Raw genomic sequence first — 15,455 nt, 5'->3', positions numbered from 1 at the left:
TAAGATGACAAAGAATGTTTATGCAATACAACAAATTTATTTTTGTCACATATACAAATATGATATAAAATAAGATTATTCAAACATATTTTTTGAAATATTTTTTAAAAGTATGTATCTTTTATGACAATGGTTTTATTCTTTTCATTTTTATCAAATAAAAATTATTTAACTACATTGGAAATAAGTCACTTTGTGAAAACACTCTTTCGGAAATTATAAAGAATTGAAATGAAAGAAGATTTCTTATTGGTTTAAATTTAGCAGGATGTTTTTTTTTGTATTAGTCAGATTTTTCAATGAAATTAATTGTTTTAGAAAAAAAAATTTTTTCCATTGAACAGAGTAATGTTTTTTTTTATTGTATCAGTATAAAGTGAATTTTATAAAATTGTTCACTAAGTTACAATATTACACGAAGTAAAAAAAGACCTTTTGATCTGGTCAAAATGACCAGAGCAACAGTAAAAATTAATTTTTAAATCCCACAAAAAAAGTTTATTGGGGACTTAATTCAAATTTGGGCTCTGCAGTCTGATTCTATAGGTGTCCTAGTATATTTTTGACCCCCCATTCAAAAATAGGTTAAAAACAGTTTAAACAACAAGTTTTAAAATTGGCTTGTATTCAAGATATTTTTAACTTTTTGGTAATAATTGCTGAATTTCAATATTTTCTTTACTAGTTACTAGATAAATGTATTATTCAAATATGTTCATTCTTTTAGGAAGAAAAATCAACCAAACTCACATTAGCTGGCAATTTGATGATTTGTCTTTTGATAAGTTTATTGCAAAGGTAGCTCTTGAAAGTAGAAACTCTTATTATGCATACATGAACAATCCAACAAAGGAAGTTAACTTTTATTACCCAAGAGGAACTTGCCTAACCCTGGAATTTGATGAAGAAATTGAAATTAGTTTTTATGATGCAACACCTGGATATTCACTATTTGTTACTGATCCATCTTACTCAACTCACTTTAGCCTTGATTTAAATTCACATAAAGGATCAAAAATGAAAATAGAAGATGGTAGGAGGGTAACTGAGTTTTACAACATTCAAATTGAAATCAAAGACTTAAACAGTCCTAAAGGAAACGAATTGTGTAACTCTACTATAGATTACTCCTATATGAAATGTGTTGATGATGTGATTCAAGATCAAATGAATAAGGTAAATTATTAAAATTGTTTTGCATACCTCTTTCTTGTGTAGCACAAAGTGTGCTTTTTCACGTTCTTGGTGATGGACTACAATTTGTGTAGAGCAAGATTTGCTGAATGATAAGCCAGACTAACTTTAAAAGTGTATATATTTTTTAATGGTGAACAAATAACTAAATACAATTAATCAAGATAGATAGTAATATAGCAATAAACATTGTTTTGGCCATGGGGTGTTTTAATTGCTGATAGATTTATGCCGTACTATACATTTTATAGTTATTTCTGATCTGTACAAGTATTTGATAATTGGAAAGATGTATAGTAAATGTGTGAATTATCATGTATGCTTTAATGAATGAATTTCAAAATCCCCGCGCGAATTAAACCTGATCAAACCGCCCAAAAGCAAGCTTTGAGGTGACTGTCTCGAGTCTCCCTTCCCCTTTTCTTTTTATGCAAATTTCCCCATGAACATAGCATACATGAGAATTTTAAATATTGGACGTTTGGCAAGGAAAATTTTAGGCACCTTTTATTACAAAGCTTTTGTCCCATGTACCAAACAAAATTAAGAATTAGCATCACTTATTTATTTGTTGCTGAATTCAGAACATCAAAATCAATTTGTTTTATAGTGACTTAGACAAAACGAGGTAATTGTCTTATAAATAGAAATTTTATACTTAAGCAAATAATTTTTAAAAATTACTACTTTTTTGAGTATAAGTATTGTTGTTTAAAAAGCATAAAGATGCATTTTTTGGGACATGGATTTAATTCGTTATTATTAAATTGATAATACATGTCTAACGCAACACAGAAAAAGTTGTCCCTGTCAAAAAATTAAAGTTTGGTTCAAACCTTCAGATCTTAGTTAGAATGCAAATAAGAATTAATAAAATATTACTTAAAAAGATCCTTAAATTTAGGTTATTGGTTGTGTTCCACCATTCCTTTCAAACAGGAGTCTTTGCACAACAATCTTTGCTATTCAAACAACACAAGAAGTTTTCTCAGATGTACTTGTCAAAGATTATATCAAGAAACTTAAAAGATTTGCCCCAACAAAAGCAGAAACAAGTTGTTTGAAGAGTTGTAAAAAAATGGAAATGAAAGTACAAAATATAGATAGTTTTGGAACTGGTAGGTGTTTTTTAAGACTTGATTTACATAAATTAATATATTAAATTACAATAAGTTTTAAAAATCTTGAAATGAATTTGATTTTTATCAGAACCAAAGACGGTACTAAAATTTGAACCTATGGTTGACATTACATCTAAGGTAAATATTTAAAGGAGAGAAGAGGGGTAGCTAATAAAGTTTAATAACTTAGATTGAACTTTTCAAATATCACAAATAAAAGTAATTCCTCCAATTTCATAATTCTTTATCACACTGAATATAGATTATTGCATATTTGTAACAAAATATGCACTCTCCTGGTAAAGCAAAATTCTCTACAAGGTCTAGGTTTCAAGCTATGGTGCTCAAGAGAGTTGTATTGATTTAGTATTTAATATTGTTTTCTTATTGACATTTCTTAAACCAAGAATAGAATAACCAAAACACAAATTTGAACCAAAATTGTTGGGTTTATAATGAAAATTGTGAGTGATTGCTTTGTTTACACCAATTATATAATTATATGTCACTTTCAGTGAAGCTTTTGTTAAAATTGATCCTAAAAGTGATTACAGGAGAAAATATATAATAGAAATAATACACATAGGTTGTGGTGTATGGTTGGTTTGAATTCATCATTGATGCTGGCAGCTCCCTTGGACTCTGGTTAGGTCTCTCTGCACTTGGAATCTGGGATCTGACAGTAGAGTATCTTGCCAAGATCAGAGCAACAACCAAAGATTTATCAAAGATATAATTGCAATATTTTCCCTCTTAGTTCCTTTTAGATCACCAACCCCTCCCCCCATTTTCCCTATTTAAAAAAAATTTAAATTTATCAAGAGTGGCTAAATTTAAATTATTTAAATTTGCTCAGGGGTTAGTCAAAAGAAAAAAAAAACATACCCTCCTTATTTTCAATTTATTAAAAAAGTAATGGTGAGGGGCTCTGTTTGAGAGCTAACAGGCACTTAGTGGGAAAGCATCATTAATAATATAAAGGTACAGTCAAGTTTACAAATTTACTGACTTACAGATGACTAGTGCAAATGACTGACAACTAGATTAACAAAACAATTACTGACTACTGATATTTTAACGATGCTGTCTAAAATTGTGCAAAAAATGGGGACAAATTTCAAATTGATTTGATGGGGCTGTTTATTTACGTCACAAGTGAGGGGATGAAAAGGGAAGGAGGAAAGAAACCCCCTAGAAAAGAGATGGGGGTATAACGTCACACGCCAAAACAATTTGAAATTTGTCCCCATTTTTTGCACCATTTTAGACAGCATCTATTTTAACACATTAAAATTACTAAATAAAGACTCAAAAACTTATTTATAGCTGTTTTAAAGTTGTTCAAACTAGAATTCAAATTGTAAAATACATCTACTTTTTATCTTTTTTCAAAGTGGCTCAAAGGGATTTGTACAAAACTTTAGCTAAATGCCGGCCTATGCAAAAACTTCTTATTAGAAAAAACATATTGGATTTTTTGCTTGATTTTGCAGCTTTTTGAAAGTAAAACTAGAAAACACCTTAAACTCAGCACATTTTGTATTTATTTGTATTGTTGATGTTTGGATTATTACCTTCATTTGTATATTTATTTGTATATTTATAAAATGTACAGTAAAATATACCCTTATGATTTTTGAAATCTCCCTTGAAAATTTTTACATCCCTTTTAATCTAAAATTGAGAGGGGATTGGCTTTTTTACTTTAAATCCCTTATTGGCTGCAAAAGGGGAGTGTATCAAAAGAGTGTAGACCATTGTCAATGGAGGTGTATCACTATCCATTACCCCTAAATTTTGCCAGAGGGGTAAATACAGCCCCATTCTGCATGCCTCTGCATTGCACTCAAACAGGATTTCATTAATCAATCAGGTTTGAGTAAGAACAGTTCTATGTGTATAGATTTGGATTCATATAGTACATTCCAGAATGGCTTCATAAATTATTAATATATGCCAGATTAGAACCAATTTATATTGAAAATTTATGTACAAAATCATTTTCCACCAAAGCTGTCTATAATGCAATAAATAACTATTATTAATCAAGTGTAATATTTAGGTATTTTTATTTCTGTCAATTAAATTCACAATGAAAAGTTGGGTTAGATTTGTTTAATTGAGATTGATCTATAATACTATAAAAAAAGTGTTTTCTGTTTCTGTAAAAACTAATTTTTAGTCAAAATTTACTTCAAAAAAATTGTATAGGCTTTAACCAACTCTAAAAGCAGTATGATGTTACATTTGGTTAGCAATGGTTTATTAGACTAAAAAGTGTTTAATATTAGATGTTCATATTCTATTGATGTTTCATTGTTTAATAAATTTGATGTTTATTACTTCAATATTTAACATTTATTTGCACCATGAGCAAAGACTCACAGTTAGATAAGATAAGGATAGGTAAAGTTTGGTTAGAAAAGGTTAGGTTAGGTTAGGTTTGGTGAGATTTAAACAGCACAATTATTAATATCAATAGTATTTCTATACATAAACTATAACTAATTTTTGTTATAACTTTGGTTTGATTAATTAGTTCATTTAAAGTTTTTGGTAAAAAAAACAAAGAAATTATTTTATTTTCTTTCAAAGTTCTATATAACTATTTTCATTCTTTTAATTTTTTATTATAATGTATATGTTTTAAAATAATCTAAGTGTATCTGTCAAAATTGTATTTTTGAGAAAAATTCTTATTTTATGGATAGTTATCTTTATTATAATTAAAATTCAAACAACAGAGGAATAGATTTATTACACTCTCTAATTTTTGCAATATCCTAATATGATGTAATATAAATGTATAAAATGCTTCTTTTATAATAAAACAACAAAAATAAACTGCATTGTTGCTAATATTTATTGGAAAAAAACAGTATAAATAAAGCCAGGTTTGTTTGCTATTATTTGGGAAAACTATTATAGTAGGATAGGAAAACTCCCATCACACCTTAGGGTGATTAATAATACCCCCCTCAAAAAAATTTTCACCAAAAATTAATAGGGGGCCTTTTGTGATTGATAAAAATTGACAGTTTCTGTAGGAGTTATCGCAAATATAGGTATCAAATAAAAACTTACAGATTCTGTGTTGTAAAAGTTGTTGCAGATATAGGTATTAAATAAATACTACGCAGATTATCACACACAGAATAATAATAACAAGGGGGTGGGGACTTTCCATCACCTTTTGGGGGCGATGCCCCTATAGGCTAGAGGCTAAATCACTCTTATATCATATAACAAATATAATAATTAATCTTTTGTGTTTTGATGTCCTCTAATTCACCGACTAAATAGATTTCTCTCTCTAATCATTACATGCAGGGATCTAAAGGGATAAGACAATGGCCAATATATTGATGAACATTCCCAATGATAATGCACAAAATTATCCCTTCTTTGAATCTGTAGATTACAATTTGTGGTTGAAACATTTGACACTGAACTTAATGAACCAGCCAATCAAATTACAAAAAAGTTCCCAAAGTTGTAAAGCCAACAATTAAGAATAAACGCTGTTATAAAACTTTAGGGACTTGTGTGATATACTGCACAATTTCCCCTCCCTCCCTGCGGCTGCATTGCATGTCATTTTATCCTATATCAGGGAGGGAGGGGACATTGGACTTAAAAATTATAATGATACCACATGTTTTATAATCTTTGTCTCTCTTGGTGACTTATATAACTTTGGGTACTTTAATCAAATCTTGATTGGTTGGTTCAAACTATAGCAGTGTCCAAACTTTTCAATTAATAATCTGCGGAAGGGGGTATCCGAGTGGGAATGGAGGGGTATGAAACGACCTACCACTTCCAAATTTTATTATAAAATAAAAAATTTAAGAAATTAAAGAAAATAAAGATTTATTCTTTTTTTGGGATGATTTTACTTGATAGTGTTGAGAACTATCTACTGCACCATTAGCATTCAGGGGCTCTGAAAGCTGAAAACTAAAATATTTTGGGACCTATGTGAATCTTCTCCAAAATGGAAAACCCATCAGTTCAGTAGTTATTGACAGCTTAATACCTTAATACTTTATTTACAGAATGACACTCTAAAAATCTAAAAATTCTGTTTTAATAATCAACAGATATATAATTTAGAATTTTTGCACATAAAAAATAAACAATAAATTGTATAATAATATGTAAAATAATTTATTTAAAAACAAGAGATTCAGAACAAGGAGCATTTTTTGGCAAAAACTAAAAAAAGGACCAATAACATCAAAAATAAATGGTGGTGGGGGGTATTCTATGGTCCAATTGTCAGTTTGGGGAATTGAACCACATTTTTTTATCATATATCACAGGATTATTTACAACAAGTTTTATAATTAATTTCAGTTTTCCAGTATAGCTTCAAAACAAATTAATATCCGATGGATTAGAACCGGTTCTCTGACCAACTAAAATACTAAACATAGCAACGTATTATAGACAATTTTCCACGAATATTAAATAAAAAATCATAAGATTTTGTTAACCAAGACCATCGGCGGATCGGCCCATTTAGGAAGGACAAAACTGGTTTTAATCTTATAATTTTTCATTTACTACCTGCGGAAAGCTGTCTACAATACGATGCGTTAATTAAGTGAGTGTGGCTTACATAATATCCATTGAATTTACATTACAACATTTCAAATAATGATTTAAAGGTTAAGTATACCTATCTAAATGTAGATAGGTATAACATATAGATTATTGAATTGGCATAGATTTCATATATATTGCACATATCATCATAATAATATATAGGTGGGAATTCATTACCGCAAAAGTATCATATTAGCAATTTAGCATATTATTACTACAACACGAACTGTCTTTTTTGCGATCATGATAAAACTATGGTCCGGCTGATTTCTAATTCCGGACATCCGGCCAGATAACCGGATATTGAAGTAGTCAACACAAATTTGCTTCATAATGTGGAGCTTTGTTATATAAAAAAATGTTAACACTTAAAAATTAAGTTGATTCTATTAATCAGGTGTTACTATTTATTGCTATATAGTACCAAAATTTAAGAAAAATAATGTTTGTTAAAAGGGATTTTTGTTAAATGATATAAAAGATTATATTGCCGGATATCCGGCCCAACCCTAGATAAAACACTATGCGGCGATGAACCCACTCCTATAAATAGACTAGAAAATAACATATAGCACTAATAGACTTTTTTAATATTGCACTAAAAAAATAATAACTCAATTCTAATAATGATAATAATTAAAATATACATTAAAAAACTAACTACAACAAAAAACATAATTTATTATTAATTTAGCTAAATATTTTCCAATTTGGCTTCGAAACCGAATAATATCCGCTGGATTAGAACCGGTTCTGAGCCTTACTGAAAAATCATGCATAGCATCGTATTACAGACAATTTTCCACGAATATTGAAATAAAACTGTCAAAAAAAATCTTGGCCTCTCAAGGGTTACTAAACTAGTTTTAAAACTTATAATTTTTCATTTTAATATCCGTGGAAAGCTGTCTATAAAACGATGCAATAAATTATTATTCTTGCATAATAAACAAAGGACAATTATATCCATAAGTAGCGCAGTAATGTATGCAATTATTAGGGATCCTAAGGGATAAGACAATGGACGAAAAATTTATTCAAATCCTCAATAAACATAAAACACCCATTTTTTTGTAGATAAGAATTGTTGGTGGTAAAGTTTGGAGTATCCAAAGTTTTGAGCAAAAAAGAGCAAGATGCCATTTTATGAAACTTTGGGGACTAACTATAGAGTTGCTGCACTACTAAAAAAAGGATTCTAAAGGCTTTTTGTTAATTTTTTTCATGAAAAGAATCAAATATGTTTAAATAACTCAATTTTATAACTATTTTTTTTGCAAGGATTTAAAGGGATAAGACAATGGCTGATAAATTTATGTACATCCCCAATGATGATACACATAATTACCCCTTTCGAAGATTATAATTATCGGTTGAAACGTTTGGGCACTCAACTAAAAAAACTAACCTATCAAAATTAGACAAAAGTCCCAAAGTTTGTTGTGCTAATGAATGAGAAATCTTTATTATAAGACTTTGGGGACTAGTGTAATAAACAGCCTAATGTCCCCTGATTATTTGTTTGTTCAGAAAAAAAGATGAAACAATTTTTAATAAAAAGAATTACTAAAGTCAATGGGATAAAAAGGTTTGATGAAAAAAAGTAGTTATAAAATACTGAAAGATTAATTTTATCCATTAATATTGCAGCAATATCAATTTAAAACATCATTTTTTACACAAGAAATACAAATAATGAAAACCTTTTATGAAAACCTTTTAAAAGAATGATATTTAATAAACAGACGGAAATATAAAAAGACAAACAATAGATACGAAGTAGTTTTTAATTAAAAATTATTTTTTCTCTTTAAAAGTATTATTTGTAGTAAAATCTACATGTTTCTTTATCTTCATAACAATACAGAGTAACAACAAATGTAATTTAAAGCTACATTAAATCTAACAATATATTTACATTTTTTTTTGGGGGGGGGGAGGGTGTGCTATGTTCACCCTCATTCGGGTATGATATTTAACCAATTCTTCTTCTTGGGACTTGGGGTAGGACAGGGGGGAGGGAGGCGGGGTACCCCTGGGTCTCAGGTTGCTAGATAGATAGATAATTAGATACACAGATAGATAGATAGATGGACAGATAGTTAGATGGATAGATAGACAGATAGATAGATAGAAAGACATATAGATAGATAGATATATAGATAGATAGATAGATAGATAGATAGGTAGATAGATAGATAGATAGATAGATAGATAGATAGATAGATAGATAGATAGATAGATAGATAGATAGATAGATAGATAGATAGATAGATAGATAGATAGATAGATAGATAGATAGATAGATAGATAGATAGACAGATAAATAGAGAGATCGATAGATACCTTATGAACAACTTTATCAGCCCAGTCTGTAGTAAGACTGACCGCATCATATAGCCTTGATTTGCTGTTCATAGATAGACAGATAGATAGTTAGATAGATAGACAGATATATAAACAAATAGATAGAAAGATAGACAGATAGATAGATAGATACCTTATTATCAGCCAAGTCAGTAGTAAGACTGATAGCATCATAGAGCGTTGGCCTGCTGCATGTTAATAGATATATAGATAGACAGATAGATAGAAAGAAAGATAGATAGATACCTTATGACCAACTTTATCAGCCCAGTCAGTAGTAAGACTAACAGCATCATAAAGCCTAGGACTGCTGTTAATAGATAGATAGGTAGATAGATAGATAGATAGATAGATAGATAGATAGATAGATAGATAGATAGATAGATAGATAGATAGATAGATAGATAGATAGATAGATAGATAGATAGATAGATAGATAGATAGATAGATAGATAGATAGATAGATAGATAGATAGATAGATAGATAGATAGATAGACAGATAAATAGAGAGATCGATAGATACCTTATGAACAACTTTATCAGCCCAGTCAGTAGTAAGACTAACAGCATCATAAAGCCTGGGCCTGCTGTTAACGTTGTCACACACATTCCTCCAGCTTGACACTCCGACCAAATACCACATTCCCTAATTCGTTGGATAATTCAATACTTGTTTTTTTTTCTACTTCATTTTATAATAAACTAACGGCTGCGTCCCTATCTTCTAGGTTCTACACATTCAAAGGGGTAAGAAGGCCATAGAAAGATAGGGTTAGGGCGTTGGATTGTAAATTACACAGGTACCCAAAGTTTTATAACCCCGTTAACTTCGTTAGTTTCGGTTCATTTTATTTTTCAGACTTTTGTTGGTTCTAAGGTAGAATTATTCAAATATTGCAAACAATAATTTTAATCAATTTAAGGGGTAGTTTTGTTCATCATCATTAGAAATGTACGATTAAACTATTTGAGTAGGAGAATGTTGAAAATATCTTAAGAGATTACACAATGGACGATAAATTGATGTTCCTTCTGAATGATGGTAAACAAAAGTATACCTTCTGTGGAATAAAATTATATAATATAAATATAATTAACTAATCAAGACTAGTCTAGTGTTCATTCTCACTGATTTTACTGTATGTGTAAGTCCGTCCTTCTGTCCGTCCGTCAGTCCCTCAAAAGACAATTATGCACAAGTATTGTTACATCCCTGATCTCGACACATAAGGCCAGCACCGGCAGACACGTTGGAGTCACAGGAATCCTCAATACTTCGGGTACATATACTGTTCACAGATACCTAGATAGATATTTAGGTAGATACATAGATAGATAGAAAGATAACTAAATAGATAGATAGATAGATAGTCACAGGAACCCTCAATACTACGGGTACAAATACTGTTCATAGATACCTAGATAGATAGATAGATAGTTAGGTACCTAGATAGATAGATAATAAAATAGTCACATGAATCCTCAATACTACGGGTACAAATACTGTACAGATAGATAGATAGATAGATAGATGGATAAAAATATAAATAGACAAATAACTAGATAGATAGATAGTCACAGGAATCCTCAATACTACGGGTACAAATACTGTTGACAGATACCAAGATAGATAGATAGATAGATAGATAGTTAGGTAGATACATAGATAGATATAAAGATAACTAGATGGATAGATAGTCACAGTAGATAGTTAGGTACCTAGATAGATAGATAGATAAATAATAAGATAGTCACAGAAATCCTCAATACTTCGGGTACATATACTGTTCACAGATACCTAGATAGATAGATAATAAGATAGGTAGATAGATGGAAAGATAGATAGATGGATTGATTATAAGATTGTCACAGGAATCCGCAAAACCCCGGGTACATATACTGTTCACAGATACCTAGATAGAAAGATAGATAATAAGATAGTTACCGGAATCATCAATACTCCGTGTACTAAATATATTGTTTACAGATACCTAGATAGAAACTTTGATAGATAGATTAATAATAAGATAGTCACAGGAATCCTCAATAATTCGGGTACATCCATTGTTCACAGATACCTAGATAGATAGACAAGTGGAAAGATAGATGGTATATGGCTAGATAGATAGATAATAAGATAGTCATAGGAATCTTCAATACTACGGGTACATATACTGATTAAAGACACCTAGATAGATAGATGTTAAGATAGACAATTAAATAGGTAGATAGATGGATGGATGATAGATAGATGGATAGATGATAGATATTATAGATAGATAGATACCTACATAAATTGACACCCAGATAGATAGATGGATACATAAATAGATAGATTACCTCAGATTTATCTTCGCATTTTGCAAGTTCTGTCCTTGTTAATTTAATTGGTCTCAGCATATCCTCCTAGAATAATATAAATCCTATGATATAAAGTAGTAAGTTTTTTTTCCAGTATGGTTTCGAAACAGATTAATATCCGCTGAATTAGAACCAACTTTCAGACATACTGAAAAAGGGTGTATAGCATTATGTTACAGACACTATTTCACGAATATGAAAATAAAAAAAAAAGATGTAATTAATACCAGTTTTGTAAGCCCATGCCTACGGCACCTCGATGGGCTAACACATTTCAAGATTTAGACAACTACAGAAACGATTGAGTTAATCATTTAGGGGAAGCCTTACATAGGTTCAGGGAAGGTTTATATACTACATTTTAAAGGAGATACCCCCAACCTTTCAAGGTTGGAGTCACAACAAATATTAAATTATACCTTGTTGTCCCATCCAAGACTGTAGCATTCAGAGTCCACGGAATTTGTCCAGTCGTCAGTTTCAGGTAAACATATGGGACGGGCAAAATCAGAGAACACTATTTTCTTTTCTAGCTTCAGGAGCACTATGTCGTTACCTTCTACTCCACTTTTTACCATGCCTGTAGATATTATTTGAATAGAATAGGGATTGATGGATAAATTGATAGATAGATTTATCAATATATAAAAAGATTGATAGCTGGATTTATCAATAGATAAAAAGATTGATAGATAGATTTATTGAAAGATATATTGATAGATAGATAGATTGATTGACTGTTATGTAGATTGATAGATATATTGATAAATAGATAGATTGATAAATAGAGAGAATGATAGATAGATTGATAAAAAGATTGATTGATTGTTAGGTAGATTGATTGATAGATAGATTGCTGGATAGATTGATAGATAGATTGATAAATAGATAGAATGATAGATATATTGATAGATCGATAGATAGATATAATGTTAGATTGATTAGATTGATTGGTAGGTTAATACCTAGATTGATAGGTATATACTTAGATTGATAGATAGATTGATACATATATTAAAAGATATATTTATTGATAGATTAATAGATGGATTGATAAATTGATTGATAGATCATTTGATGGATCGATTGATCTATCAATTGATTAATAGATTGATATATATATATAAATATATATATTGTAGAAAGATAGATAGATAGACAGACAGACTGACACACAAACAGACAGACAAACAGATACACTTACCAACAATCCTCTGAGACTGCTCCCAAGGTGCTCTACTCTTTAGCCTGACTGTTCCAACAACTGCTTGCCAGTTAGCCTTGTTCTGACCCTATTATAGATTAAAAGTTATTCCCAATCAATATTGGAATCAATATATAAAAAAATAGTCAGGCAATCTTCACCGAAAATTTCACCTATGTATCTTAAATAACAGCCAAGAAAATCTCATTTCTCAAATACATTGATTTATTGACAATACCTGGAAACAGGAGGCAGTGGACATAACCCATTGTTCATGTATCAAGGTTCCATCACAGACATGGACTCCTTCTCTAATCATAGTCACCTAGTGAATAATAAATCTTTCTGTATGTGTGAATTCTTGCTAACTACTTGAATCATATGTTTTTCATCTACAGTAAAGCTTATATAATAGGTCCAGGAAAGGTTTATTTTTAACATTTGAATATTACAAAAAATAATATTTAAATCTGTTTATAATTTGATTTCCCTTTTTTTATGATGGTGTCAGAAACTATCTATCTATCTATCAAACTATCACTTCAATTATCTATACAACTATTTATCTAACTATCTATTTGATTATCAATCCAACTATCTTTTCAACTATCTATCAAACTATCTATCCAACTATCTATTCAACTATCAATCTAACTATACATTAAACTATTTTTCCAGCTCTATAATCAAATCTCTATATATCCAACTATATATCAATCTCATTATCTATAAACTATCTAGTCAACTATCTATCCATCTGTCTGCCCACCTGCCAAGGCCAGTCCCCATGGATGACAGGATTAGAATTGTTTCTCTCTTCATTATGACGGTGTCCACACTCCAAATATTTGCACTCTAAACGGACCACACTCTGAAATTAAAACAAAAATGATTTCTTATAAAGGCTGGTACTGTCCAAACTTTTCAACCACTAATTATAATCTACATGAGGAGTAATTTTGTATCATTAGGGGAAGAACATCAATTTATCCTCCATAGTCTTATCCCAAAGTAACCCTGTTGGAAATAAAGTAAGATTGATTGACAATACCTTGCTTTCACACTCGACAGTGTTAAACTTATTATCCATGACACTGTCAATATGAACATATTGAATATCTTCAGCTTCATCATCCCGGCCAACTGCCACTCCCTCAAGACTTATGTACTCCAGTCCCTAGATAGATATATAGTTGAAAGATATCAAGAGGGGTAAAGAAAAAAGATAGCAAGAGTGATGAAGATATATAGATAGATGTTTAGAAGGATAGCAGGAATGATAAAATGCTACTCCCTCAAGACCTATGTATTCCAGTCTCTAGATAGATATTTAGACAGATAGCAAAAATAGTAGGCAACTACTGCCTCAAGACTTATGTATTCTGAACCCTAGATAGATAGATATCAAGAATCATAAACTGCTAATCCCTCAAAACTTATGTATTACTCCAATCTCTAGATAGAAGATAGATAGATATTTAGATAAATAGCAGAAATAGTAGACTACTACTTCCTCAAGAATTATGTACTTCAGTCCCTAGATAGATAGATAGATAGATATTTAGATAGATAGAAAGAATTGCTAACTGCTACTCCTCCTAGACTTATGTACTCTAGTCCCTAGATAGATAGATAGATGGTAAACAACTACACCCTTAAAACTAGTACATTCTAGTTTCTAGATAGATAGATAAATAAAATCATACATGGATTAAAGGATAAATGTACAAGAAACTAAAATCCTTGCCACTTGATTATATAATTCAGATTTATAGATTTATGATTAGTAGAAATTATAAAACATTACCTTACAGACTTTCTGTCCAAGCTCACTGAGAATCAGTTGAGCTTCCTGTGGCTCAGTACCATTTAAGCTTTCAGCACACACCTTGCCTGCCTTACCCTAGATAGATAGATATTTAGATTAGGAGATTGCTAAATAGATAGATAATAGATATATAGATAGATATGTTGAGCTTCCTGTGGTTCAGTATCATTCAAGCTTTCAGCACACACCTTGCCTGCCTTACCCTAGATAGATATATAGATTAATAGATAAATACATAGATAGATAAGCTGAGCTTTCTATTGTTCAGTACCATTCAAACTTTCATTACATATGTATATAATAGCCTGCCTTACCTTAGAGAGATATACAGATACATAAAAAGGTAGTTTTGTCGGATAAATAGATTGTTTCATATATAAATAATTTGATAAACAGTAAACAACAGTAGGTAATGTTTATTTTAAAAGAATTTTTTTGAAACCTTTTCAAGAGAACAGTTAAAGAACCTATATTAATATCTCTAAATAAAAAAAATGGTCAATTGAAGGCCAAATATTTTTGACATACACGCAGAATAACTCCATATCACTTTTTAATTTTAAATGGAAATTTATTCTTACCTTCTGTTGAAAAAGAATGTAGCCATTGTCATGATAATGATGGATATAGCTTCCCGCTGATACTCTAGGTGCTAGGGAAACTAAAATACATAGATAGATAGACAGATATTATATTATGACAGTATAATGATGGATATATTATATAGCTTCCTGCTGATACTCTAGGTGCCAGTGATACTAAAATAGA

General features: G+C 30.2%; 1 protein-coding gene across 1 annotated transcript in view; it reads right to left on the bottom strand.

Moving 5' to 3' along the window:
• Positions 1 to 6,469: 6,469 nt before the first annotated feature.
• LOC145325597 (uncharacterized) overlaps positions 6,470 to 15,455 on the bottom strand; it is a 45,841-nt gene continuing 36,855 nt past the window's right edge. Inside the window, exons 17-27 of the mRNA XM_080168563.1 lie at positions 15,269 to 15,304; positions 14,667 to 14,762; positions 13,911 to 14,036; positions 13,629 to 13,730; positions 13,098 to 13,184; positions 12,860 to 12,947; positions 12,075 to 12,235; positions 11,635 to 11,700; positions 10,510 to 10,597; positions 9,818 to 9,942; positions 6,470 to 8,976 (exon numbers count right to left, since the gene is read on the bottom strand). Of these exons, the coding sequence (XP_080024689.1) occupies positions 8,902 to 8,976; positions 9,818 to 9,942; positions 10,510 to 10,597; positions 11,635 to 11,700; positions 12,075 to 12,235; positions 12,860 to 12,947; positions 13,098 to 13,184; positions 13,629 to 13,730; positions 13,911 to 14,036; positions 14,667 to 14,762; positions 15,269 to 15,304 (1,050 nt within the window). The 3' untranslated portion in view covers positions 6,470 to 8,901. The remainder of the gene's footprint in view (positions 8,977 to 9,817; positions 9,943 to 10,509; positions 10,598 to 11,634; positions 11,701 to 12,074; positions 12,236 to 12,859; positions 12,948 to 13,097; positions 13,185 to 13,628; positions 13,731 to 13,910; positions 14,037 to 14,666; positions 14,763 to 15,268; positions 15,305 to 15,455) is intronic.

This window comes from Acartia tonsa, chromosome 8, assembly GCF_053477335.1.
Source record: "Acartia tonsa isolate MP-2025a chromosome 8, ASM5347733v1, whole genome shotgun sequence".
Classification (NCBI taxonomy): domain Eukaryota; kingdom Metazoa; phylum Arthropoda; class Copepoda; order Calanoida; family Acartiidae; genus Acartia; species Acartia tonsa.
Note: the sequence above shows the minus strand (reverse complement) of the source record. Positions and strands in the feature narration are given on the sequence as shown.